We start from the raw sequence: 27,917 nt of genomic DNA on the forward strand, positions 1-27,917 counted from the left end.
GGGGAGGGGGGGGGGTGGGCGGGGAGGGGTTGGGATGGGATGGGATGGGATCAATAGGATGAGATCAATAGGATGGGCGCATGGGATAATGGGATCCATGGGATGGGATGGGATGGGATGGGAATGAGAGTGAGAGTGAGATGGGAACGGGAATGGGATTGGGATGGGATGGGACCATTCCCTGTCCTCCCTGCAGATCGCGAGAAGAGGATCAGCCTCCCGCAGATCCCGGCCCCGTGAGTGATCCCGACCCTTTTCCCGGCATTTCCTGTCCCCCATCCCGCTCCCTGACCCTCTTCCCACCCTCAGGAATCTCGGGGAGAGGCATTCCACGCTTTCCCACAGCGTCAGCGGCGGTGAGTTCGGCCTCGTCCCTCTTCCCACCATCCCGGGGACGCGGGCAGGGATTTGGGACACATTCCATGCGGGATTCGGGAATGCTGGACACCCCCAGCTCTTCTCCAGAGGGCTGGGATGCATCCAAGCTTCCTGGAGGAGCGCCAGACCCTCTGGAGGCGCTGGAAGATCTCCCGCGCCCACCGAGCCTCCTGATCCTGTTCCCACATCCCGTTTTTCTCCAGATTCCGAAATTTACGCGGAAATCCTGGATGAATCCTCAAGGCCGAGATCCGGAAGTAGGTGCTTCCCGTGGGAATTCTCCAGCTGAGGTGTCCCAGATCCTCCTTGCCCATCCCAAATTCCCGTCCCAGCCTCACCAAAGCTCCGAGAAGGTCCTGGAGGAGCTGGGATGAGGCGTGGGGCAGGATCCATGGAAAGTCATGGATGGAGAGGGAAGGATCCATGGAAAATCATGGATGGAGAGGGCAGGATCCATGGATCATTGTGGGAATGTTGGAGAGAGCAGGATCCACGGATCCTCACGGATACCCAGGGATCCTCATGGATGGAGATGGGAGGATCCATGGATCGTCGTGGTTGGAGATGGGAGGATCCATGGATCCATCTGGGAATTTTGGAGAGGGCAGGATCCATGGATCCTTGTGGGAATGACGGCGATAGAAGGATCCATGGATCCTCATGGATGGGGAGAGCAGGATCCATGGATCCCTGTGGGAATTTTGGAGATGGCAGGTTCCATGGAAAATCATGGATGGAGAGGGCAGGATCCATGGGTCATTGTGGGAACGTTGGAAAGAGCAGGATCCATGGATCCTCATGGATGGAGATGGAAGGATCCATGGATCCATCTGGGAATTTTGGAGAGGGCAGGATCCATGGATCCTCATGGATGGAGAGAGCAGGATCCACGGATCCTGTGGAAAGGTTGGAGATAGTGGGATCCACTGATCCTCACAGATCCTCATGGATCCTCATGGATGGAGATGGGAGGATCCATGGATCCTCAGGGATCCTCATGGATCCTCCTGGACAGAGAGAGCAGGATCCATGGATTGTCGTGGTTGGATCCATGGATCCATCTGGGAATTTTGGAGAGGTCTGGATCCATGGATCCTCACAGATCTTAATGGATCTTCATGGATGGAGATGGGAGGATCCATGGATCCTCATGGACAGAGAGGGCAGGATCCATGGGATCCTCACTGGCGGGGAGGCTCGGTAGCCACGGGCATCTCCCGGTTATTCCGGGTGGATCTTCCCGCGGAACCACCCGGGATCACGGAATCTCCTCCCCCTTCCCGTCCCCCGTCAAGTCCAGCACTTCGGAATCTCCCGGGACGACGTCACGCTGGGCCGGATCCTCGGCGAAGGGTTCTTCGGAGAGGTCTACGAGGGAATCTACACCACGCCGGTGAGACCCCCCCGCCCTGCCCTTCTCCACCCCCCTCATCCCAGATCCGGGCATCCCAAATCCGGGATGCCCCATTCCCGCTTTTCCCTTCTCCGGGCAGAACGGGGAGCGCATCAACGTGGCCGTGAAGACCTGCAAGAAGGACTGCAGCCCGGAAAACCGGGAGAAATTCCTGAGCGAAGCCGGTATCCCCGGGCTCCTCGTGGGGTTTTTTGGGATCTTGAGGCTCCTGCCAGGGTTTTTTGGGATCCTGAGGCTCCATTTGGGTTTTTTAGGGATCTTGAGGCTCCTGCTGGTGTTTTTTGAGGATCTTGAGGCTCCTTTGGGGTTTTTTTGGGATCTTGAGGTTTCTGCCGGGATTTTTTGGGATCCTTAGGGGTTCTTTTGGGGTTTTTTGGGATCTTGAGGTTCCTGCTGGGGTTTTTTGGGGATCTTGAGGCTCCTTTTGGGTTTTTTTGGGATCTTGAGGCTCCTGCCAGGGTTTTTTGGGATCCTGAGGCTCCGTTCGGGTTTTTTAGGGATCTTGAGGTTCCTGCTGGGGTTTTTTGGGATCCTGAGGCTCCGTTTGGGTTTTTTTTTGGATCTTGAGGTTCCTGCCAGGGTTTTTTGGGATCCTGAGGCTCCGTTCGGGTTTTTTAGGGATCTTGAGGTTCCTGCTGGGGTTTTTTGGGGATCTTGAGGCTCCTTTTGTGGTTTTTGGGGATCTTGAGGTTTCTGCCGGGATTTTTTGGGATCCTTAGGGTCCTGAGGGCAGTTTTTTGGGATCCCAGGGGTGCTGGTGGACTTTTTTGGGATTCCAAGGGTCCTGCTGAGGTTTTCTGGGATGTTGAAGGTTCTGCTGAGGTTTTTTGGGATCCTGAGGCGCCTTTTGGGTTTTTTTGGGATCTTGATGCTCCTGCTGGGGTTTTTTGGGAACCTGAGGCGCCTTTTGGATTTTTTTGGGATTCCGAAGGTCCCGATGGGGTTTTTTTGGGATCCTTAGGGTCCTGATGGCATTTTTTGGGGATCCCAGGGGTGCTGGTGGACTTTTTTGGGATTCCAAGGGTCCTGCTGAGGTTTTCTGGGATGTTGAAGGTTCTGCTGAGGTTTTTTGGGATCTTGATGGTTCTGATGAGGTTTTATGGGATCCTGAGGCTCCTTTTGGGTTTTTTGGGAGGATCTTGAGGTTCCTGCCAGGGCTTTTTTGGGATGCTGGAATCCCTGGCCAAGGATGTCGATCCCTAAAAATCTCAGGACCTCCAACCCCTTTGGGAAATCCCGGACAATTCCTGCTGCTCCCGCCTCCAGGGGTCGGGATTCCCCGGAATGCGGGGGGGGTGGGGGGGATCCTACATGCCAAGGCGGGCATTCCACCATCCCCGCAGTGCTGATGAAGAAGCTGGACCACCCCCACATCGTGAAGCTCATCGGCATCGCCGAGGAGGAGCCCACCTGGATCATCATGGAGCTTTATCCCTACGGAGAGGTGCGACCCCCTTCCCCGCCCCGTTCCCCACCCCATTCCCGGCGTTCCCGCAGCTGATCCCGGCGGGAACGTGCCGTTTGCAGCTGGGCCAGTACCTGGAGCAGAACCGGCTGGTCCTGGCCGTGCCCACCCTGGTGCTGTACGCGCTGCAGGTCAGCAAGGCCCTGGCCTACCTGGAGGCCATCAACTGCGTCCACAGGTGAGGGGGCGGGATTCGGGATGGGGCCGGAGCCCCCTGGAATTCCGGGATGGGCCGGGGGGGGAGCTGGGGTCGTGGAGGGGTGTGGGGGTGGTGGGAGATGGGAGTGGCTGCAGGGATGGGGCGGGGGGTGGAGTCGTTGGAGCTGGGTTGGATGGGTGAGGGTTCTTCTTCTCCATCCCACACGCATCCATGCCATCCCATGGATCCCATCCCATCCCATTATCCCATCATCCCATCCTACTATCACATCCCATCCCATCCCCCAAGTCCCATATCCCAAGTCCCATATCCCAAGTCAAATATTCCAAATCCCATCCTATCCCATCCCACCCCATCCCATTATCCCACCTCGTCCCATTATCCCATCCCATTCCATCCCATCTCCATCCCTTCTCTCCATCCCAATCCCAATCCCAATCCCATCCCATTCCAACCCACTATCCCATTCCATCAATCCCACCCCCATCTCCATCCCTTCCCTCCATCCCATCCCTTTATCCCATCCTATTATCACATCCCATATCCCAAATCCCACATCCCAAATCCCAAATCCCACATCCCAAATCCCATCCTGTTCCATTATCCCATCCCGTCCCATGGATCCTATCCCATTATTCCATTATCCCGATATCCCATATCTCAAATCCCAAATCCCGTTATCCTGATATCCCCTCATCTCCCACCCTGTGGATTCCCGTCCCTGCAGGGACATCGCCGTCAGGAACATCCTGGTGGCCTCTCCTCTCCATTATCCCATATCCCATATCCCACATCCCAAATCCCATTATCCCAATATCCCAAATCCCATATCCCAAATCCGATTATCCCATATTCCAATCCCAAATCCTGTTATCCCGATATCCCGTCTCCCATCCCCTCAGGGACATCGCCGTCAGGAACATCCTGGTGGCCTCGCCTCTCCCTTATCCCATATCCCATATCCCAAATCCCAGTATCCCGTATCCCAAATCCCCTATCCCCTATCCCCTATCCCAAATCCCGTATCCTGATATCCCGTTATCCCGTCTCCCGTCCCCACGGGGACATTGCCGTCAGGAACACCCTGGTGGCCTCTCCTCTCCATTATCCCATATCCCATATCCCAAATCCCATTATCCCATATTCCAATCCCAAATCCTGTTATCCCGATATCCCGTCTCCCATCCCCTCAGGGACATCGCCGTCAGGAACATCCTGGTGGCCTCGCCTCTCCATTATCCCATATCCCATATCCCAAATCCCAGTATCCCGTATCCCAAATCCCCTATCCCCTATCCCATATCCCAAATCCCGTATCCTGATATCCCGTTATCCCGATATCCCGTCTCCCGTCCCCACAGGGACATCGCCGTCAGGAACACCCTGGTGGCCTCTCCTCTCCATTATCCCAAATCCCAGTATCCCAAATCCCAAATCCCATTATCCCATATTCCAATCCCAAATCCCATTATCCCAAATCCCAAATCCCGTTATCCCAATATCCCATCCCCGCAGGGACATCGCCGTCAGGAACATCCTGGTGGCCTCCCCGGAATGCGTCAAGCTGGGAGACTTCGGCCTCTCCCGCTACATCGAGGACGAGGAATACTACAAAGGTGGGATCCCGTGGGATCGGGGATCCCGCGGATCCCTCGGGGTGGCGCGGGGGCAAAGGGGGCGGATCTCGGGATCATTCCGGGGTCATTCCAGCTTCCGTCACCCGCCTGCCCATCAAGTGGATGTCGCCGGAATCCATCAACTTCCGGCGCTTCACCACGGCCAGCGACGTCTGGATGTTCGGTGCGTGCCGGGATCTTCGGGGTCGGGGCGGAGCGGGATCCTGGGATTCACAGGGGGATCCTGGGATTCACAGGGGGATCCTGGGATTCAGCATCGTGGGGTGGGATCCCGGGATTGAGCCACTTCCCGTGGTGTGGGATCCTGGGATTCAGAATGGGATCCCAGAATTCATCATGGAATGGGATCCTGGGATTCACCTAATTCCCAAGATGTGGAGCGGGATCCCGGGATTCACCTAATTCCCAAGATGTGGAGTGGGATCCCGGGATTCACCTGATTCCCGTGGTGTGGGATGGGATCCTGGGATTCAGAACGGGATCCTGGAGTTCATCATCATGGGGTGGGATGCTGGGATTGATCCACTTCCCATGGCATGGAGTGGGATCCCAGGATTGATCTGTTTCCCATGGCATGGAGCGGGATCCTGGGATTCAGAATGGGATCCTGGGATTCAGCATTGTGGAATAGGATCCTGGGATTGATCTGCTTCCCATGGAATGGAATGGGATTGATCCTCTTCCCATGGCGTGGAGCGGGATCCCAGGATTGATCTGTTTCCCATGGCATGGAGTGGGATCCTGGGATTCCCAATCGTGGGGTGGGATCCCAGGATTGATCTGCTTCCCGTGGTGTGGAATAGGATCCTGGGATTCAGAATGGGATCCCAGAATTCATCATGGAATGGGATCCTGGGATTGATCTGCTTCCCATGGTGTGGAGTGGGATCCTGGGATTCACCTGATTCCCGTGGTGTGGGATGGGATCCTGGGATTCAGAACGGGATCCTGGAGTTCATCATCATGGGGTGGGATCCTGGGATTGATCCAGTTCCCATGGCATGGAGCGGGATCCTGGGATTCAGAACGGGATCCGGGAATTCATCATCATGGGGCAGGATCCTGGGATTGATCCACTTCCCGTGGCATGGAGTGGGATCCTGGGATTGAGAATGGGATCCCAGAATTCATCATCATGGGGTGGGATCCCAGGATTGATCCACTTCCCATGGCATGGTGCAGGATTCTGGGATTCACCTGATTCCCATGGCATGGAATGGGATCTTGGGATTCAGAGTGGGATCCCGGAGTTCATCATCATGGAGTGGGATCCTGGGATTCACCTGATTCCCGTGGTGTGGGATGGGATCCTGGGATTGATCCGCTTCCTGTGGTGTGGGGTGGGATCCTGGGATTTTTCCATTTCCCATGTCATGGAGCAGAATCCCAGGACTGATCCCATTCCCATGGCACGCCCAAGGACAAATCCCCCTCCGGAATTTCACAACTTTTTTCCCAACTCAAGATTATCCCAATTTTTTCCCTGGGAGAAGCCATCCTAGGGAAGGGCTTCCATTCGCCCATCCAGATTCCAGGTGCTTCCTCCTCCTCGTCCAGGGATTTCAGGGAAGTTTTGCGATGAGCTAAACTCTCCCCACTCCAAAAAATCCCGGTCTCCAGCCCCTCTGGAATCAGGAATTCCACCACAAAGCGCTACCAGATCCCAAAAAAAAAAAAAAACCCGGGAAGGGGCGGATTCCCGGGAATTCCGGTGGCCTGAGGTTGTCCGGGTCGCTCCCGCAGCCGTGTGCATGTGGGAGATCCTGAGCTACGGGAAGCAGCCGTTCTTCTGGCTGGAAAACAAGGACGTGATCGGAGTCCTGGAAAGGGGGGATCGGCTTCCCAAGCCCGACCTGTGCCCGCCCGTGCTCTACACGCTCATGACGCGCTGCTGGGACTACGATCCCGGGGAGAGGCCCAGATTCCAGGAGCTGGTCTGCAGCCTGAGGTGAGCCCGGAATGCTGGAGGAACCATGGCAGGGGTGGGAATACTGGGGGGAAAAAAATCTTGGAAAAGGATGGGGTCGGGGATTTTTAGGGAAAAGTTTGGGTTTAGACCCTTTCCCAGGAGGCAAAACACTCCAAATCCAAAGGGAATTCTGGAGGATCCATGGAGAGATGGATTTCTGGGAATCTGGAAGAAAAATCTGGGAAAAGTGTGGGACTGGGAGTTTTTATGGAAAAGTTGGGGTTCAGAGCCTTTCCTGGGAATCAAAACACTCCAAAGGGCCTCCAAGGCTGGGAATTCTGGAGTGGGATGGAGAGGTGGGAATGTGGAGGAAGAAGCTGGAAAAAACTTCGGATCAGGAGATTTTATGGAAAAGTTTGGGCTTGGAGGAGCCTTGGAGACCCTTTGGAAGGGGATGGGATTGGAAGGGCTTCGCTTCCTGGGAAAGGGTCTCCAGAGGGTCTCCAAGGCTCCTCCAATCCCAAATTCCAGGAGCTGTTCTGCAGCCTGAGGTGAGCCTGGAATGCTGGAGGAACCATGGAAGGGGTGGGAATGTTGGGGGGAAAAATCTTGGAAAAGGTTGGCAGTTTTTGTGGAAAAATTTGGGTTTAGAGCCTTTCCCAGGAAGCGAAACGCTCCAAAGGGTCTCCAAGGCTGGGAATTCTGGAGGATCCATGGAGAGATGGATTTCTGGGAATCTGGAAGAAAAATCTGGGAAAAGTGTGGGACTGGGAGTTTTTATGGAAAAGTTGGGGTTCAGAGCCTTTCCTGGGAATCAAAACACTCCAAAGGGCCTCCAAGGCTGGGAATTCTGGAGTGGGATGGAGAGGTGGGAATGTGGAGGAGGAAGCTGGGAAAAGCTTGGAATAGGGAATTTTTACGGAAAAGTTTGGCTTCAGAGCCTTTGCGGGGAAATGAAACCCTCCAAAGGGTCTCCAAGGCGGGAATTCCCGGGATCGTCACCGCCGCGTCCCCTCCCCGCAGTGACATTTACCTGATGGAGAAGGAGCTGGCCAAGGAGCAGGAGAAGAACAACCGGCACCGCCCTCCCAAAATCCTGGAGCCGACGGCATTCCAGGAGCCGCCTCCCAAGGTTGGGAAGGGGCGGGGCCTCGGCGGCGCGCAAATTTGGGATTTGCCGGACGGGATCCGGAGGAATTCCCGCCTTTTTTTCCCCATTCCCGCAGCCCAGCAGGCCCATGTACAAGCCGCCATCCCAGAATAACCTCCTGGCTCCCAAGCTGCAATTCCAGGTGAGGAATTCCAGGATTTGGGCGCCGGCGGGTGGGGGTGAGGATGGGAGATCCCGGGAATCCTGTGGATTTTGGGATCGGAGGTGCTTCCGGCTCCGGGTTGTGTCCGTCAGGGAATCCCGGAATTGTTGAGGTTGGAAAAGCTCTTGGAGACCTCGGAGTCCATCCAATCCCACCCCGGATCCGCGTCCCCCCACCAGAATCCACGTGGATTTGAATCCATCCAGGAATTCCGGGGATTCACCCACCGCTGTCCAGGGCTGGAGGGGTTTTCCATGCAGGAGTTATTCCAAATGTCCCAAAATGTCCCATAATATCCCAAGCCCACTTTTAGGATGAACCCAATCCCGGGGATGGCTCCTGGTGCAATTCCCGCTCTTCGGAGGCCAGAATATTCCAGAATATTCCAAAATATCCCAAAAAAACCTCAGTATGTTCCAAGCCCACTTTTAGGATGAGGCCAATCCCAATCCGGGGGTGGCTCCTGGCACAATTCCCACTCTTTGGAGGCCAGGATATCCCAAAATATCCAAAAATATTCCAAGCCCACTTTTAGGACAGGGCCAATCCTGCTCCAGAATTGCTCCCGGCGCAATTCCCACTCTTCAGAGGCCAGATTATACCAGAATATCCCAAAATATCCCAAAATATCCCAAAATATCCTGAGCGGCACAATTCTGCTGCTCTGAGGGCAGAATATTCCAAAAAGATCCCAAAATATCCCCAAACATTTCAAAATATCCCAAAATACTCCAAGCCCACTTTTAGGACGAGGCCGATCCCAATCCGGGGATGGTTCCCAGCACAATTCCCGCTCTTCGGAGGCCAGAATATCCCAAAATGTTACAAAATATTCCAAAATATTCCAGAATATCCCAAAACATCCCAAAATATTCCAAGCCTACTTTTAGGACAAGGTCAATCCTGATCCGGGAGGGCCCCTCATGCAATTCCCGCTCTTTGGAGGCCAGAATATTCAAAAATATCCCAAAATATCATAAAATACCCCAAAATATTCCAAAATATCCCAAATATCCCAAAATATCCCAAGCTCACTTTTAGGACAAGGCCGATCCTGATCCCAGGACGGCTCTGGGCACAATTCCTGTTCTTCAGAGGCCAGAATATCCCAAAATACCCCAAAATATTCCAAAATATCCCAAAATATTCCAACATATCCCAAAATATCCCAGAGTATTCCAAGTCCACTTTTAGGGTGAGGCTGATCCCAATCCCAGGACAGCTTCCGGAGCAATTCCCGCTCTTTGGAGGCCAGAATGTCCCAAAATATCCTGAAATATCCCAAAATATGCCAACATATCCCAAAATATGCCAAGATATTCTGAAATAGCCCAGAATATCCCAAGCCCACTTTTAGGATGAGGCCAATCCCGATCCTGGGACAATTCCCACTCTTTGGAGGCCAGAATATCCCAAAATATCCTAAAATACTCCAAAATATCCCAAAATATACCAAAATAGCCCAAAATATTCCAAGCCCACTTTTAGGATGAGGCCAATCCCAATCCTGGGACAGCTCGTGGCACAATTCCCACTCTTTGGAGGCCAGGATATTCAAAAATATCCCAAAATATCCTAAAATACCCCCAAATATTCCAACATATCCCAAAATACCCCAAATATCCCAAAATATCCCAAAGTATCCCAGAGCCACTTTTAGGACGAGGCCGATCCCAATCCCGGGATGCCTCCTGATGCAATTCCCGCTCTTCCCGCGCTCCTGCTCCGTCCGTGTGTCCGCACTAACCCCTTCCCGCGGGCTTCTCTCGCTCCTGCGCCGCTCCCGCCGCCGCTCCCGCGCAATTCCCGAATTCCCAGGTTCCGGAGGGGCTCTGTGCCAGCTCTCCCACCCTCGCCAGTCCCGCCGAGTACCAGACTCCGGCAAATTCCCGGCGCACTCCGCCTCCCAGCCGGCACAACGTCTTCAAGCGCCACAGCATGAGGGTAAGCCCGGAATTCCCGCTGGGATTCGGCGTCCGGAGGAATTCCCGATCCTCAAAAATCGTGCCGTTGTTGGGATCCGCTTCTCGTTGGGATTTGGGATCCAGAGGTTTTCCCAATCCTCAAAAATCATCCCGTTGTTGGGATTCTCTTCCCACTGGGATTTGGGATCCGAAGGCCTTCCCAATCCTCAAAAATCATCCCGTTGTTGGGATGCACTTCCCATTGGGATTTGGGATCTGAAGGCCTTCCCAATCCTCAAAAATTGTCCCATTTTGAGATTCTGCTGCCTGTTGGGATTCAGCATCTGGAGGAATTCCCAATCCTCAAAAATCTTCCCATTTTTGGGATGCCCTTCCCATTGGGATTCACCCTCCATAGGCGTTCCCAATCCTCAAAAATCATCCTGGTTTTGGGATGCACTTCCTGTTGGGATTCACCATCTGGAGACCTTCCCAATCCTCAAAAATTGTTCTGTTTTTGGGATCTGCTTTCCATTGGGATTCCGGAGGTCTTTCCAGACCCCAAAAATTGTCTCGTTTGGATCGGCTTCCTGTTGGGATTTGGCATTTGGAGGCCTTCCCAATCCTCAAAAATCTTCCCATTTTTGGAATGCTCTTCCCATTGGAAATCGTCGTCCAGAGGCCTTCCCAATCCTTAGAAACTGTCCCGTTGTTGGGATTCTCTTCCTGTTGGGATTTGGCAGCTGGAGGCCTCCCCAATCCTCAAAAACTGTCCTGTTTTTGGGATGCAATTCCTGTTGGGATTCACCACATGGATGTCTACCCAATCCTCAAAAATTGTCCCACTGGGATTTGGCGTCCAGAGGAATTCCCAATCCTCAAAAACTCTTCCCGTTTTGGGATCCTCTTCCCACTGGGATTCAGCATCCAGAGATCCTCCCAATCCTCAAAAATCCTCCCATTGTTGGGATCCACTTCCTGCTAGAATTCACAATCTGGGGGGGTCTACCCAATCCTCAAAAATTTTCCCATTAGGATCCGCTTCCCATTGGGATTCGGCATCCGGAGGCCTTCCCAATCCTCAAAATCCTCAAAATCCATCCTGTTTTTGGGATTTGCCACCTGGAGACCTTCCTACTCCTCAAAAACCGTCCCTCTGTTGGGATCCTCTTCCAGCTGGGATTCAGCATCCAGAGGCCTTCCCAATCCTCAAAAATCTTCCTGTTTTGGGGATGCACTTCCCATTGGAATTCATCATATGTGGGTCTGCCCAATCCTCAAAAAATCATCCCGTTGGGATTTGGCATCCAGAGGTCTTCCCAGTCCTCAAAAATTGTCTCGTTTGGATCCATTTCCCGTTGGGATTTGGCATCTGGAGACCTTCCCAATCCTCAAAAATCGTCCCACTGGGATTCGGCATCCAGAGGCCTTCCCAGTCCTCAAAAATTCTCTCGTTTGGATCCACTTCCCATTGGGATTTGGCATCTGGAGACCTTCCCAATCCTCAAAAATCTCCCACTGGGATTCGGCATCCAGAGGTCTTCCCAGTCCTCAAAAATAGTCTCGTTTGGATCCATTTCCCATTGGCATTTGGCATCTGGAGGCCTTCCCAATCTTCCAAATTTGTCCCGTTGTTGGGATCTGCTTCCTGTTGTGATTCACCATCCGGAGGCTTTCCCAATCCTCAAAAATCATCCCAATGTTGGAATCCATCGGGATCCACTTCCCATTGGGATTTGGCATGTGGAGACCTTCCCAATCCTCAAAAATTGTCCTGTTTTTGGGATGTGCTTCCCACTGGGATTTGGCATCTGGAGGCCTTCCCAATCCTCAAAAACCATCTCGTTTTGGGGATCTTCTTCCCATTGGGATTCAGCATCCAGTGGTCTTCCAAATATTCAAAAATCCTCCCGTTGTTGAGGTCCATTGGGATCCACTTCCCACTGGGATTCAGCATCCAGAGGTCTTCCCAATCCTCAAAAATTTTCTCATTTGGATCCACTTCCATTGGGATTTGGCATCTGGAGGCCTTCCCAATCCTCAAAAATCCTCCTGTCTTTGGGATCCACTTCCCATTGGGATTTGGCATCTGGAGGCCTTCCCAATCCTCAAAAATTGTCTTGCTGGGATCCATTGGGATTTGGCATCCGGAGGAATTCCCGATCCTCAAATTTCATCCAGTTGGAATTTGGCATCCAGAGGTCTTCCCAATCCTCAAAAATTGTCTCGTTTGGATCCATTTCCCGTTGGGATTTGGCATCTGGAGACCTTCCCAGTCCTCAAAAATTGTCCTGTTGGGATCCATTGGGATTCGTGTCCCATTGGGATTCGGCATCCGGAGGCCTTCCCAATCCTCAAAAATCCATCCCATTTTTGGGATGCGCTTCCCGCCGCTGCTTCCCGCTGCTTCCCGCTGCTCCCTGCTCCATGTTGGATCCGTTGGATGCTGTGGGATGGTCAAATCCCATTCCCAACGGAATCCCATCCCGATCTTTGGGACATCTCCATGTTTTCCCTCCCGGTATCCTGGATATTTTTGGGATGGTATTCCCAAAAAACAAGCATGGAATGGGTTTTTGGGAGCTCCTCGCACTCCGCCTTGGGATCCCGCCTGAAATTCCGGAGGGGGATTTTCCAGCTGGTTGTGATCCCAAAGTTTCTCCTGGGAGTTGGGATGTTCCGAGCTGGTGTGCCGGGAATGCCGTGGTTGCCTCTCCTTGCTGGAAATCCAATTTCCCTATTTTTTCCTAATTTTCCCTACTTTTCCCCATTTTTCCCACCAATTTTACCCTCCTTTTTCCCATTTTCTTCCTTTTTCCCCTCCGTTTTTTCCCTCTTTTTCCCTACCTTTTCCCCCACAATTTTTCCCTCTTTTTCTCCCACCTTTTCCCCCTTTCACGTTCTTTTCCCAATTTTCCCCTTTTTCCCCTTTTCTCCCCATTTTCACCCTTTTTCTCCTCATTTTCCCATTTTCCCCCTTCCCTTTTTTCTTCTTGTTCCCTTTTCTCCCCCTTTGCCCCCTTCATCTTGTTTTCCCCCCTTTTTCTTCTTTTTTCTGCTTTTTTCCCCTTTTTCCCTTTTCACCCTTTCCCATTTTCTTTGCTATTCTCCCCTTTTCTCCCCTTTTTCCCCATTTCCCCCTTTTCCCCCCTTTATCCCCATTTTCCTCTTGTTCCCCATTTTCCCCCTTTTCCCCTTTTTTCTCCCTATTCTCCCTTTTCTGCCCAGTTTCACCTTTTTTCTCCTTTTCCCCTTTTTCCTCCTTTTCCTCTTTTTCCACTTTCCCCCTTTTTCCCCATTTCCCCTTTCCCTCCACCCTTTCCCCTTTTCCCCCTTTTCCCCCACTTTTCCCATTTTCCTCCCTATTCTCCCCACTTACCCCTATTTTCCCCTTTCCTCCCCTTTTCCCGCCTATTTTTTCCCCATTTTCCCCATTTCCCCCTTTTTCCCCCTTTTCCCCCTCCCTTTCCCCTTTCCCCCTTTCCCCCACTTTTCCCATTTTCCTCCCTATTCTCCCCACTTACCCCTATTTTCCCCTTTCCTCCCCTTTTCCCGCCTATTTTTTCCCCATTTTCCCCATTTCCCCCTTTTTCCCCCTTTTCCCCCATTTCTCCTCTCCCCCACTTTTCCCCCATTTCCCCTTTTCTGCTTTATGCCCATTTCCCCCCCAATTTTCTCCTTTTCCCCCTTTTCTTCCTATTCTCCCTTTTCTCCTTTTTTTCTCATTTTTCCCGCTTTTCCACCTTTTCCCTCTTTTTCCCCATTTTCCCCCCTTTTCCCCCTTTTTCTCCTCATTTTCCCGTTTCCCCCCTCTTCCCTTTTTTCTTGTTCTTCCCTTTTCTCCCCTTTTGCCCCCTTTATCCTGTTTTCCCCCTTTTTCTCCTTTATTTCTCCTTTTTCCCCCCTTTACCCATTTTCTTCGTTACTCTCTCCTTTTCTCCCCATTTCCCTCATTTTTTCTCCTTTTTTCTCCTTTTTCCCCCCTTTCATCTCCTCTTCTCCTTTTTTCCCGCCATTCTCCCTTTTCCCCTTTTCTTCCCTTTTCTCCTCTTTATCCCGATTTTTCACACTTTTTCTCCTTTTATCTCTCCTTCCCCTTCCCTTTTAGCTCCTTTTCTCCCCTTTATCCCCATTTCCCCCTTTTTTTTCTCTTATTTCTCATTTTCCCCCTTTTCCTCTTATCCCCTTTCCCCCCCTTTTTCTCCTTTCCCCCCTTTCCCCTTTGCCATTTTTCTTGCTATTCTCCTTTTTCCCCTTTCCCCCCATTTTCCCTCTTTTCCCATTTTTTCCCCATTCTCCCTTTTCTCCCCAGTTTCCCCTTTTTTTCCTTCTTTTCCCTTTTCCACCTTTATCCCCATTTTCTCCCTTTTCTTCCTATTCTCACTTTTCTTCTTTTCTTCTTATTTTCCCCCCTTTTCAGCCTTTTCCCCCTTTTTCCCCTTTCCTCCCCTTTTTTCCCCATTTCCCCTTTCCCCCAGCCTTTCCCCTTTTTTCCCCATTTTCCCCCTTTCCCCCCTTTCCCCCACTTTTTTTTCCCCATTTTCCCTTTTCCCCTTTATCCCCATTTTCCCCCAATTTTCTCCTTTTCCCACTTTCCTTCCTATTCTCCCTTTTCTCCTTTTTTCTCATTTTCCCCCCTTTTTTCCCCTTTTTCCCTTTTCCCCTTTATCCCCATTTTCCCCCAATTTTCTCCTTTTCCCACTTTCCTTCCTATTCTCCCTTTTCTCCTTTTTTCTCATTTTCCCCCATTTCCCCCCTTTTTCTCCCTTTCCCCTTTTCCCCCCTTTATCTCTATTTCCCCCCATTCTCTTCTTTTCCCCCTATTTTTCCTAGTCTCCTTTTTCTCCTTTTTTTTCTCATTTTCCCCCCTTTTCTGCCTTTCCCCTCTTTTTCCCTTTTTTCTCCCCTTTTTTCCCCATTTTCCCCCTTTCCCCCACTTTTCCCATTTTCTCCCTATTCTCCCGTTTCTCCCCAGTTTTCCCTTTTTCCCCTTCTTTTCCCCTTTCCCCCTTTATCCCCATTTCCCCCCATTTCTCCTTTCCCCCTTTTCTTCTGATTCTCCCTTTTCTCATATTTTCTAATTTTTTCCCTATTTTCCCCCCTTTTCTCCTTTTTTCCCCTTTTTCCCCTTTTACCCTTTACCCCACCCTTTCCCCTTTTCCCCCTTTTTCCTCCTTTATCCCCATTTTCTCCTTTCCCCCCTTTTCTTCCTATTCTCCCTTTTCTCCTTTTTACTCATTTTTCCCTATTTTCCCCCTTTCCCCCTTTTTCTCCTTTTTCCCATTTCCCCCCTTTTCCCCATTTCTCCTTTCCCCCACTTTTTCCCCATTTCCCCTTTTCCCCCTTTCCCTCTTTATCCTCATTTCCCCCCATTTTCTCCTTTTCCCCCTTTTCTTCCTATTCTCCCTTTTCTCCTTTTTTCCCCTTTTCCCTCCTTTTCCCCCCTATTTTTCCCCCTTTTCCTCCATTTTCACCTTTCCCCCTTTCCCCCCATTTCCCCTTGCCCCCTTTTTCCCCATTTTCCCCCATTTCCACCCATTTCCACCCATTTTCCCCCATTTTCCCCTTTTCCTCCTTCCCCCCATTTCCTCCCTCCCCTCCACCCCCCCCCATTCCCCAGAATCCCGGAATGGTTTGGGATGGGATCCATGGACCTTCAATCCCATCCCATTCCCACCCCACCCTCCCAGGCTGCTCCAACCTTTCCTGGGACACTGCCAGGGATTCTCTGGGAATTCCAGCCCAGCCGGGAATTCCTTCCCAAGGTCTCTCCTTTTCCTCCTCACCTCATTCTCCCCACTTTTTTCCCCTTTTCCCCCCCTTTTCCACTTCCCCCCCATTTATTCTTCCCTTTTTCTCATTATTTCCCTTTTTCTCCCTTTCCCCTTCTTTTCCCCTTCTTTTCCCCATTTCCCCCCCTTTTTTCCCCTTTTCCCCCCCTTTTTCCCTTTCCCCCCCTTTTCCACTTTCCCCCCATTTATTCTTCCCTTTTTCTCATTATTTCCCTTTTTCTCCCTTTCCCCTTCTTTTCCCCTTCTTTTCCCCATTTCCCCCCACATTCCTCCCTTTTTCCTTTTTCCCCATTTTCCCCTGCTTTCCCCCTTTTTTCCCTTTTCCTCTTTTTTCTCCCTTTATTCTTCCCTTTTTTCCCTTTTCCACATTTTTCCCTTCCTTTTACCCCCTCTTTTCATTTCCCTCCCCTTTCTCCTCATTTTCCACCTTTTTTCCTCCCATTTCCCTTTTTCTCCTTTTTTCCTCTTTTGCCCTCTTTTTCTCTTTTCCTTTTCCCTCCCTTTATTCTTCCATTTTCCCCTTTTCCCCGCTTTCCCTTCCTTTTCTCCCTTTTTCCTCCCATCTTCCCCCTTTTTTCCCTCATTCTCCCTTTTTCCTTTTCCCCCTTTCCCTTTCATTTCCCTTTTTTCTCCTTTTTTCCTCCTTTCCCTCCTTTTCCCTCCTTTTTTACCTATTTTTCCCCTTTTTCCTCCCCTTTTTCTGCACTTTATTCTTCTCTTTATCCCTTTTCCTCCTTTTTCCCCCATTTTCCTCTTTTCCCTTCCTTTATTCTTCTCGTTCTCACTTTTTCCTCCTTTCCCCCCTTTTTTCCCTTTACCCCCTTTTTCTTCCACTTTTCCTCCTTTTTTTCTCATTTTCCTTCCCTTTTTTCCTTTTTCTCCCTTTCTCCCTTTTCCCCCTTTCTCCCTCCTTTATTCCCCTCCTCTTTTCCCCATTTTTCCCCTTTTCCCCCCTCTTTTTCCCCATTTCCCCCCCTTTTTTCCCCTTTTCCCTCCTTTTTCCCCCATTTTCCCACTTTTCCCCCCTTTTTTCCCCATTTTCCCACTTTTTCCCCCATTTTTCCCCATTTTCCCCCACCTCACGCCATCTTCCCCCCTTTTCCAGGATCCCAAGGTGTTCCTGAACAACAACATTCCCCCGGTGAGTCATCCCAGACTTTTTTGGGAATATCCAGCACCTCCTCCTTCCCTTTCTGATCAATATTTATTCCTTTATTTGGGAAAATTATCCGGAAAACGGGAAATCCCGAGGTGGGGGTGTTGCATCCCAGGATCCTTCCCGACATTCCAGCAGGGAATGGCGACGCCTCCTCCCTCTTCCCTCCTTCCATCCCAAATTTTGGGGCTCCTCCTCCCTCTTCCCTCCCTCCATCCCGAATTCTGGGGCCTCTAATTCCCGTTTTTTCTCCCTTCCTCAGCTTCTCCCGGAGAAGGAGACGGATTACAGTGAGTTCCCACCAATTCCCATCCCGGAATTCCCACCTGGAAACCTCGGGATGGGCATGGAATTATTCCCCTCTCCCAGGTCGCCCCAAGCCCCATCCCGCCTTCCACCAGGGGAAGACGTCGATCTTCCCCCGCTTTTCCCGGGATTTCTGATCCCATTGTCGCGGTTTCCCCTCAGTCCATCCAGCCGGCGCCCACGGCCAACCTGGACCGCACGGACGATCCGGTCTACGGGAATGTCATGGATCTGGTGCGGGCCGTGCTGCAGCTGAAGAACCAGATCAGCCAGGTGCCCCCCGAGGGATACATCCTGGTGGTCAAGGTAGGCGGGAATTCCCTGGAATGCCCTGGACGGCGGGAGAGGGAGGTGGGAATCAGCCTCCTGAGCGGCTCCTGCCATCTTGGGAAGGGGGTGTGTCCGTGACAGGGAGCGATTCCCGAATTTCCGGCTGCTCCTCCGTTGGGTCCTCGGATCAATGGCGGAGTCCCCAGCATTCCCTGTTCCTCTGTTGGATCCATGGTGGGAGCAATCCCAGTATTCCCAGCTGCTCCATTGAATCCTTGGATCAATGGTGGAGTCCCCAACATTCCCTGTTCCTCTGTTGGGTCCTTGGATCCATGGTGGGACCCAATTCCCACATTCCCAGCTCCTCCCATGATCATTGGTTCAACGGTGGAATCTCAAACATTCCCTGTTGCTCACTTAGGTCCATGGTGGGAGCAATCCCAGCATTCCCTGCTCCTCCTTGGGATCCTTGAACCAATTCCCAGCTCCTTCCTTGGATCCTTGGATCCATGGTGGGACCCAATTCCCACATTCCCAGCTCCTCCCTTGGATCAATGGTGGAATCTCCAACATTCCCTGTTCCTCCCTTGGATCTTGGGATCCGTGGTGGGACCAATTCCAGCATTCCCAGCTCCTCCATTGGATCCTTGGATCAAGGGTGGGACCCAATTCCCACATTCCCAGCTCCTCCCATGATCCTTGGATCAGTGGTGGAATCTCCAACATTCCCTGTTGCTCCCTTGGATCTTGGGATCCAGGATGGGAGCAATTCCCAGCATTCCCTGCTCCTTCTTGGGATCCTTGGATCAATGGTGGGAGCAATCCCAGCATTCCCTGCTCCTCCCTGGGATCCTTGAACCAATTCCTAGCTCCTTCCCTGGATCCTTGGATCCATGGTGGGACGCAATTCCCACATTCCCAGCTCCTCCATTGGATCCTTGGATCAATGGTGGGACCAACTCCAGCATTCCCAGCTCCTCCCTGGGATCCTTGAACCAATTCCCTGTTGCTCCCTTGGATCCTTGGATCCATGGTGGGAGCAATCCCAGCATTCCCAGCTGCTCCATTGGATCCTTGGATCAATGGTGGGAGCGATTCCCATGGTCCTTGCTCCTCCTTGGGGTCCTTGAACCAATTCCCTGTTCTTCCCTTGGATCTTGGGATCCATGGTGGGAGCAATCCCAGCATTCCCAGCTCCTCCCTGGATCCTGGGATCCACGTTGGGAGCGATTCCCACATTCCCAACTCCTCCCTTGGATCCTGGGATCCACGGTGGGAGCGATTCCCACATTCCCAACTCCTCCCTTGGATCCATGTTGGGAGCAATTCCCACATTCCCAGCTCCATCTTGGCTCAGCGGTTGGAGATTCTCGCACCACTCCACTCTCCCGGACGGAACCCTCCCCTCCGCCGCCCAAACTATTCCCACCAGGAATCCATGCCTGGATCCATGCCTGGATCCATGCCTGGATCCATCCCAACCCTTCCTTCCCGCAGAACATTGGCCTTTCCCTACGGAAGCTCATCGGGAGCGTCGACGACATCCTTCCCAACCTTCCGTCCTCTTCCCGCACCGAGGTAGGAACGCCGGCAACGGGGTGGGTGGGGGGATGACATTCCCGAAAACCCCGCCCTGAGAATTCCAGGAATTTTCCCGAAAAAAACCTGGAATTTCCTGAAAAAACCCCTCCCAGATCGAGGGCACCCAGAAGCTCCTCAACAAGGACCTGGCCAACCTCATCAGCAAGATGCGCCTGGCGCAGCAGAATTCCGGCACTTCCCTGAGCGCGGAATTCCAGCGGCAGATGCTGACGGCCTCCCACGCCCTGGCCGTGGACGCCAAGAACCTTCTGGACGCCGTGGACCAGGCCAAGCTCCAGGCCGAGCTGGTCAAGCCGTGCTCGGAATGAGGCGGAAAACTCCGGATCCGGGAGGAGTCGGCTTGGCGCGGCGTCTCCCGTGGTTTTTTCCCGCTCTCCCTCTTCCCGCTCCTCCTGCAGCCGCCTCGTGTCTGTCAGTGTCGCGTCGCTCTTCGGAAGACGGGAGGCATCCGGTGGGGTTTTCCTTGGAAAAAAAAAAATGGGGGTTTGGGGTTTTTTTTCCTTGGAAAAAAAGGGGGGTTTTGGTGGGGGGGAGGATCCGGCGGGATCCATCTCGGCGCATCCATGGATCCATGCTCTGAGCGCGGATGGCCGCGGGCGGCACGGCGGGACGGGGACCTGGAGCGTGCCGGGAGCCGAGGGCGCACGGATTTTGGGGGGAGCCGGAATTCCCGCCGGCGTTTTCCCCTTGGACGTTGTACAGAAGAGTTTATTTAACGACGGCGAGCGGGAGCCGCTTCCGGAGCCTTCGGAATTGGGGGAGGGATGGGCCCCCCCACGGATGGCGGCCTTGGGAAGGGACACGAACCTGGAGAACGTTGCCTCTCCCAGCTGCGTTATTCCCAAGTTTTGTGTGAGCGCCGCCGGCAAAACCGCGCGGCTCCGGCGGGGTTTGTGCTTCCGGTTGGGAACCGGGCGATTCGGGCTTTTCCCCAGCGTTTTCCCCGCAGTTTTCCCAAATTTTATTTTTTTTTTTCCCCCCGGCTTGGATAAACTGTGCGCCAAATCCTGCCATGGCCTGTCCTTCCTGTTGTTCCCTTGGAATTTCCGTGGGAAGAGGAGTGGTTTCCTTGGGAAGAGGAATGGTTGGGATGGTTGGAGACTTCCTGGGATGGCGGGAATGGAATGGGATGAGCGTTTTTGGGAATGCCCAAAGTGGGGCTTTCCCAAAAAAGGGTGGAGGGGTCAAGGCCACATTTGGGGCCACCCACCCCAGATTTTGGGGTGGTGACCTCTCATTCCAAGGATTTGGAGGGGCTGGAGGGTGTTCTGGGAAGGGAATGGAGCAGCTGGAGCTGGGAAAAATCCTGGAAAAAAATGAGGATTCAGAGGGAGCTTCTCCCTCTGGAATTCCCTGCCAGGAGGGTGGAGCCGGGTGGGATCGGGATCTTCTCCCAGGGAATGAGGGATGGGGTGAGAGGGAGCGGCCTCCAGCTGTGCCGGGGGAGGTTTATGGGATGTTGGGAATGATTTATGGGATTTTGGGAATAATCCCTTCATGGAAAGGGTTTCCCAGTCCTGGGCAGTGGTGGAGTCCCCGTTCCTGGATGGATTTAATTCCATGTGGATTTGGTAGGACACGGGTCAGGGGTGGCTTCGGCAGCGCTGGGAACGCTTGGACTCCATCTCCAAGAGCTTTCCCAACCCAGATAATTCCATAATTCCCAGATTTTACCAGTGTCCTGGTAGAACCCATCCCCCCGGAGCGACGCAGCTCCAACCGAACCAGCCACGACCTTCCTGGGAAATCCCTCTCCGTATCCAGGAGATCCTGGCCTGATCCTGCTTGGACACTCCCCCCAGGTGTCCCCGCGCCTGATCCGTCTGTCCGGCAGCTCTGGAGGCTCCGGAAGCGGCAGGGACACCCTCGGGATGTGCCTGTCCTTCCGTGTCCCCGTTAATTCCGGGTGACTTCACTCCAGAGTGCTCCAAGCATTCCCTGAAATCTTCCCGGTCGTGCTCCAGGAGGGAAAACGGGCCGGGAAAAATCTCCTGGGAGGAGCAGGGACCTCCTGGGATTTTGGGATCGTGGGATCATGTCTGCGCTCCTTCTGCCGGGAAAAATCCCGGTGTTTCTCAAGAGTGCGGAAAAATGGGGAAGGTGCTCCCAGGGGTCTGGAGGATTTATGGAAGCTGGGAATGAAAAGCTGGATCTCAGAGCTGGGAAAATTTGGGATCTGAGGTGGGATGGGGAGGATTGGGATGGATCCAGGAGCGCGGATTCCTGCTGTTCCAGCCAAAGGTGGTGGAGATCCCAGGAGATTCTTGGAGATCCCAGGATCCATGGGAATTGTCCAGGTGGGTTTTCCCATCAAAGCCACCCCAATTTCCAGGATGTTCCCATTTCCAGGCCGAGTTCCAGTGTGGGATGGGGTGGGAAGAAGCTGCTTGGTCTGGAGGCTTGGAGAAGGGAAACACCTGGGAGGAGCAGGGACCTCCCGGGATCTTGGGATTGTGGGATCATGAGATTATGGGATCACATCTGTGTTCCTTCTGCATGGATAATCCCAAAGTGTTATCCCAGTCCCACAGCTTCCTGGGATCATGGGATTATAGGATGATGGAATTAAGGGATCATGTGTTATTCCTGTCCCATGACCTCCTGGGATGGTGGGATGGTAAAATAATGGGATTATGGATTATGGGATCCTGTCCATATCCCTTCTGCACGGACAATCCAAAGTGTTATCCCTGTCCCATGACCTCCTGGGATTTTGGGATCATGGGATCATGTCCATGTTCCTTCTGCATGGACAACACAAAGTGTTATCCCTGTCCCACAGTTTCCAGGGATCACAGGATGATGGGATGATGGGATTATGGGATCATGTCCAAATCCCTTCTGCACGGACCATCCAAACCCTTATTCCTGTCCCATGACCTCCTGGGATCATGTGGGATGGTGGGATCAGGGGATTATGGGTTCATGGGATTATGGGATCTTGTCCGTGTTCCTTCTGCACAGACAATCCCAAGTGCTGTCCCTGTCCCATGACCTCCTGGGATCACGGGAATTGTGGGATCATGGGATGATGGGATTATGGGATTATCGGATCATGTCCAAATCCCTTCTGCACGGACCATCCAAACCCTTATTCCTGTCCTATGACCTCCTGGGATCATGGGATTATGGGATTAGGGGATCATGTCCATGTCCCTTCTGCATAACCATCCACATAATCCTTGTCTCAGAACTTCCTGGGATCACAGGATTATGGGATCATGTCCACGTCCCTTCTGCACGGGCCATCCAAAACCTTATCCCTGTCCCACAACTTCCTGGGATTGTGGGATCACAGGATGATGGCATCATGGGATTATGGGATCATGTCCATGTCCCCTCTGCACGGACCATCCACAGCATTATCCCTGTCCCACAATTTCCGGGGATCGTGTGGGATTGGGATCATGGGATTATGGATCATGGGATTATGGGATCATGGGATTATGGGATCACGTCCGTGTCCCTTCTGCACGGACCATCCAAAACCTTATCCCTCTCCCACAACTTCCTGGGATGGTGGGATCACGGGATCACGTCCATATCCCACATCATCCCAAGGCCACCCCTCACCCCATCCCCTTCTCCACCCACCGGAGATTCCCCACAGCTCCACGTCCCCACCAGCATCCGGCGGGATGCGGCCACCACCATTCCCGCCATTCCCGCCATTCCCACCATTCCCACGGCATCCCAGCCGGATCCTAGATCATCCCGGCCAGGTAGGGCGGCAGGAAGAGCCCCACGGTGCCCAGCAGGCAGACGATGATGAACATCCACAGGAAGATCCGGTCGATCACCATGGCCACGTACTTCCAGTCCTCCTTCACCTGCCGGCGGGAAAAGGGCCGTGAATCCCTCGGGAATCCCTTCCCGGGAATCTGGTGGGGTTAGGAGACCAACCAGAGGTTTCTGGGGATCTCCTCGGGGTGAGGAGACACCGCGTTTCTGGGAAAAATTTGGGGTTTTCCCAGGAATCCTGAGGTGGGGGATGGAGGTCTCCAGGATGGAGCGGATCCCAGCCGGGGTTTTCCAAATCCACTTTGGGAAAAGCGGGAATGCGGCCTCTGGGCCCGGTGCCAAGGGTGGGAGAGGGATCTCCAACATTCCCAAAGGCAGCGGGAGCTGGAGGAACCCTTGACTGATCCTACAGGGAATGTCCCTGGAGGTGGGAGATGGATCATGGATGGATCTTCTCCTTGGTTTTGGGTCCTTGGGAAGCAACCACGGATCCCGGAACTGCTCTTCCCAATTTTGGGATCTCAGGAACCAAAATGGGATCCCAGAACTGCCCTTCCCAATCTAGGGATCTCCAGCCCCATCCACAGATCCCGGAACTTCCCTTCCCAGTTTTGAGATCTCCAGCCCCAACCATGGATCCCAGAACTGCTCTTCCCATTTTTTTGGGGTATCCACTTGCATCCGTGGATTCCAGAACTTCCCATTCCATTTTTGGGATCTCCAGTGCCATCCACAGACCCCAGATCTGCCCCTCCCAGTTTTGGGGTCTCCAGATCCATCTGGAGATCCCAGAATTGCCCTTCCATTTTTGGGATCTTGGGAAACCAAACCTTCGCCCTGGAATTGCCCTTCCCATTTTTAGGTCCTCAAAAATCAAACCTGGATCCTGGAACTGACGTCTCCATCCATGCATCCCAGAACTGCCCTTCCCATTTTTGGGATCTCAGGAGACTTCCCAATTTTTGGATCTCCAGCCCCATCCACAGATCCCAGAACTTCCGTTCCCAATTTGGGATCCCCAGCTGCATCCATGGATCCCAGATCTGCCCTTCCCAATTTTGGGATCTCCAGCTCCATCCATGGATCCCAGAACTGCCCTTCCCAATCCTGGGACCTCTAACTCCATCTATGGATCCCAGAACTTCCCAATTTTGGGATCTCCAAGTCCATCCATGGATCCCAGATCTTCCCTTCCCAATTCTGGGGCGTCCAGCCCCATCCACAGATCCCAGAACTTCCTTTCCCATTTTTGGGATCTCCAGCCCCATCCACAGATCCCGGAACTTCCCTTCCCAGTTTTGGGATCTCCAGCCCCAACCATAGATCCCAGAACTGCTCTTCCCATTTTTTTGGGGTATCCACTTGCATCCGTGGATTCCAGAACTTCCCATTCCATTTTTGGGATCTCCAGCCCCAACCATGGATCCCAGAACTGCTCTTCCCATTTTTTTGGGGTATCCACTTGCATCCGTGGATTCCAGAACTTCCCATTCCATTTTTGGGATCTCCAGTGCCATCCACAGACCCCAGATCTGCCCCTCCCAGTTTTGGGGTCTCCAGATCCATCTGGAGATCCCAGAATTGCCCTTCCATTTTTGGGATCTTGGGAAACCAAACCTGCATCCTGGAATTGCCCTTCCCATTTTTAGGTCCTCAAAAATCAAACCTGGATCCTGGAACTGACGTCTCCATCCATGCATCCCAGAACTGCCCTTCCCATTTTTGGGATCTCAGGAGACTTCCCAATTTTTGGATCTCCAGCCCCATCCACAGATCCCAGAACTTCCGTTCCCAATTTGGGATCCCCAGCTGCATCCATGGATCCCAGATCTGCCCTTCCCAATTTTGGGATCTCCAGCTCCATCCATGGATCCCAGAACTGCCCTTCCCAATCCTGGGACCTCTAACTCCATCTATGGATCCCAGAACTTCCCAATTTTGGGATCTCCAGCCCCATCCATAGCTCCCAGATCTTCCCTTCCCATTTTTGGGATCTCCAGACACTTCCACAGACCCCAGAACTGCGATTCCCATTTTTTGGTGCTCAGGAAACTTCCCAATCCTGGGACCTCTAACCCCATCCGTGATCCCGATTTTGGGATCTCCAGTTCATCTGTGGATTCCAGAACTTCCCTTCCCAATTTTGGGATCTCCAGCCCCATCCACAGATCCCAGATCTTCCCTTCCCCATTTTGGGATCTCCAGACACTTCCACAGACCCCAGAACTGCGATTCCCGTTTTTTGGTCCTCAGCAAAACTTCCCAGTCCTGGGACCTCTAACCTCATCCGTGATCCCGATTTTGGGATCTCCAAGTCCGTCCATGGATCCCAGAACTTCCCAATTCTGGGGCCTCCAGCCCCATCCACAGATCCCAGAACTTCCTTTCCCATTTTTGAGATCTCCAGACACTTCCACAGATCCATGAAATGCCCTTCCCATTTTTTGGTCCTCGGGAAACTTCCCAGTCCTGGGACCTCTAACCCCATCCGTGATCCGAATTTTAGGATCCCCAAGTCCATCCATGGATCCCAGAACTTCCCTTCCCAATTTTGGGATCTCCAGCCCCATCCATGGCTCCCAGAACTGCCCTTCCCAGTCCTGGGACCTCTAACCCGACCCGTGATCCGAATTTTAGGATCCCCAAGTCCATCCATGGATCCCAGAACTTCCCTTCCCAATTTTGGGATCTCCAGCCCCATCCATGGCTCCCAGAACTGCCCTTCCCAGTCCTGGGACCTCTAACCCCATCCATGGATCCCAGAACTTCCCTTCCCAATTTTGGGATCTCCAGCCCCATCCATGGCTCCCAGAACTGCCCTTCCCAGTCCTGGGACCTCTAACCCCATCCGTGATCCCGATTTTGGGATCTCCAAGTCCGTCCATGGATCCCAGAACTTCTCAATTCTGGGGCGCCCAGCCCCACCTGTGGATCCCAGATCTTCCCTTCCCAATCCTGGGGCCTCCAGCCCCATCCACAGATCCCAGAACTTCCTTTCCCATTTTTGAGATCTCCAGACACTTCCACAGATCCATGAAATGCCCTTCCCATTTTTTGGTCCTCAGGAAACTTCCCAGTCCTGGGACCTCTAACCCCATCCGTGATCCCGATTTTGGGATCTCCAAGTCCGTCCATGGATCCCAGAACTGCCCTTCCCAGTCCTGCGACCTCTAACTCCATCCATGGATCCCAGAACTGCCCTTCCCAATCCTGGGACCTCTAACTCCATCCATGGATCCCAGAACTTCCCAATTTTTGGATCTCCAAGTCCATCCATGGATCCCAGATCTTCCCTTCCCAATTCTGGGGCGTCCAGCCCCATCCACAGATCCCAGAACTTCCCAATTCCGGGGCCTCCGGCCCCATCCCCGCCTCCCAGAACTCACGGAGAAGTCGGCGTCCTCGGCCCGCAGGTGATCCGCGATGTACTGCACCCCCTCCAGCGCCTTCAGCATCCTGGGAGACAGCGCCAAGCCCTGCTCCGAGCCTTCCTCCTCCTTCTCCTCCTCCTCCTCCTTCTCCTCCTTCCCCTTGGACGATCCGCGCGATCCCGAACCCCCGGATTCCTTCCCGCCGTCGCCGTAGCGGAATTGCGTTTCCTTGGATTCCGCGGGGTGGCTGGGATAGGTTTTCTCCTCTTCCTCCTCTTCCTCCTCCTCCTCCCACTTGTCATCCACGTCGGTCTCCAGCCAGCACCGCGACGTGCTGAGCCGCGCGCCGGGGCGGTCGTACTGTCCCGCCGCGCCCTGCCGGGGCGGCGCCGGCGGCGCCGGCGGCCTCTTCATGGAGAGCCAGCGTGGGATGAGGCCCAGGAACAGCCTGCGGACCCAGGGCGGCATGGCGTGCGTGCTGGGCGAGCGGTGGTGCACGTTGAGCACGAAGACGGTGATGATGATGGAGAGCGTGACGAAGATCATGGTGAAGAGCAGGTACTCGCCGATCAGCGGGATGACCAGCGAGGTGGACGGGATGATCTCGGTGATGAGCAGCAGGAAGACGGTGAGGGAGAGCAGCACGGAGATGCAGAGCGTGATCTTCTCGCCGCAGTCCGAGGGCAGGTAGAAGACCAGCACGGTGAGGCAGGAGATGAGCAGGCACGGGATGATGAGGTTGATGGTGTAGAAGAGCGGCAGGCGCCGGATGACGAAGTAGAAGGTGATGTCGGGGTAGATCTCCGTGCAGCAGTCGTACTTCTTGGAGTTGTAGGCGCCCACGGCCTTGATGATGGCCCACTCGCCGCTCTCCCAGTAGTCCTTGAGGTCCACGTGGTGGTCCATGTTCTCCAGGTCGATCTTGGCCTTGTCGTAGGTCCAGGAGCCGAACTTCATCTTGCAGTTCTGCTGGTCGAAGGGGAAGAAGGTGACGTCGATGCTGCAGGAGCTCTTGTAGATGGCCGGCGGCACCCACGTCACCGTGCCGTCCCAGGAGAGGTGGGCCTTGGTCATGTGCGTCACCGCGAACTCGCCGTCGGCGCTGGAAAACAGGGAATGGGCGGGAATGGTCAGGAACGGCCTTGGGATGAGCCTTGGGATGAGGCTTGGGATGAGCCTTGGTTGGAGAAGAGATGAAGATTGGATGGGATGGGATAAAGGGATAAAGGGATAAAGGGATAAAGGCATAATGGGATGGGATGGGATGGGATGGGGCAGGAGGACAGGTGGGCCTTGGTCACGGGCGTCACGGCGAACTCGCCGTCGGCGCTGGAAAACAGGGAATGGGCGGGAATGGTCAGGAACAGCCTTGGGATGAGCCTTGGCTGGAGCAGGGAAGAAGGTGGAATGGGATAGGATAATGGGATAATGGGATGGGACATGAGAACAGGTGGGCCTTTGTCATGTGCGTCACGGCAAACTCGCCGTCGGCGCTGGAA

The 27,917-nt window shown here is 53.3% G+C and overlaps 2 protein-coding genes across 2 annotated transcripts in view; one reads left to right on the forward strand and one right to left on the reverse strand.

Moving 5' to 3' along the window:
• PTK2B (protein tyrosine kinase 2 beta) overlaps positions 1-20,316 on the forward strand; it is a 54,250-nt gene extending 33,934 nt beyond the window's left edge. Inside the window, exons 12-29 of the mRNA XM_039711918.1 lie at positions 197-236; positions 310-356; positions 582-635; positions 1,674-1,771; positions 1,872-1,956; positions 3,136-3,236; positions 3,320-3,435; positions 4,933-5,033; positions 5,128-5,217; positions 6,798-7,002; positions 7,987-8,095; positions 8,190-8,255; positions 10,095-10,220; positions 17,078-17,113; positions 17,391-17,418; positions 17,484-17,740; positions 19,202-19,282; positions 19,399-20,316. Of these exons, the coding sequence (XP_039567852.1) occupies positions 197-236; positions 310-356; positions 582-635; positions 1,674-1,771; positions 1,872-1,956; positions 3,136-3,236; positions 3,320-3,435; positions 4,933-5,033; positions 5,128-5,217; positions 6,798-7,002; positions 7,987-8,095; positions 8,190-8,255; positions 10,095-10,220; positions 17,078-17,113; positions 17,391-17,418; positions 17,484-17,740; positions 19,202-19,282; positions 19,399-19,614 (1,856 nt within the window). The 3' untranslated portion in view covers positions 19,615-20,316. The remainder of the gene's footprint in view (positions 1-196; positions 237-309; positions 357-581; positions 636-1,673; positions 1,772-1,871; positions 1,957-3,135; positions 3,237-3,319; positions 3,436-4,932; positions 5,034-5,127; positions 5,218-6,797; positions 7,003-7,986; positions 8,096-8,189; positions 8,256-10,094; positions 10,221-17,077; positions 17,114-17,390; positions 17,419-17,483; positions 17,741-19,201; positions 19,283-19,398) is intronic.
• A 133-nt stretch (positions 20,317-20,449) lies between these two features.
• CHRNA2 (cholinergic receptor nicotinic alpha 2 subunit) lies at positions 20,450-27,521 on the reverse strand. Its single transcript, XM_039711920.1, has 2 exons — positions 26,434-27,521; positions 20,450-23,136 (listed from the first exon to the last, which is right to left on the reverse strand). The coding sequence occupies exons 1-2, from the start codon at positions 27,490-27,492 to the stop codon at positions 23,011-23,013; spliced, it is 1,185 nt and encodes a 394-aa protein (XP_039567854.1). The 5' UTR covers positions 27,493-27,521; the 3' UTR covers positions 20,450-23,010.
• Positions 27,522-27,917: the final 396 nt, after the last annotated feature.

The sequence above is a fragment of the Passer montanus genome, unplaced genomic scaffold (genome assembly GCF_014805655.1).
Source record: "Passer montanus isolate IOZ18808 unplaced genomic scaffold, ASM1480565v1 scaffold255, whole genome shotgun sequence".
NCBI classification, from domain to species: domain Eukaryota; kingdom Metazoa; phylum Chordata; class Aves; order Passeriformes; family Passeridae; genus Passer; species Passer montanus.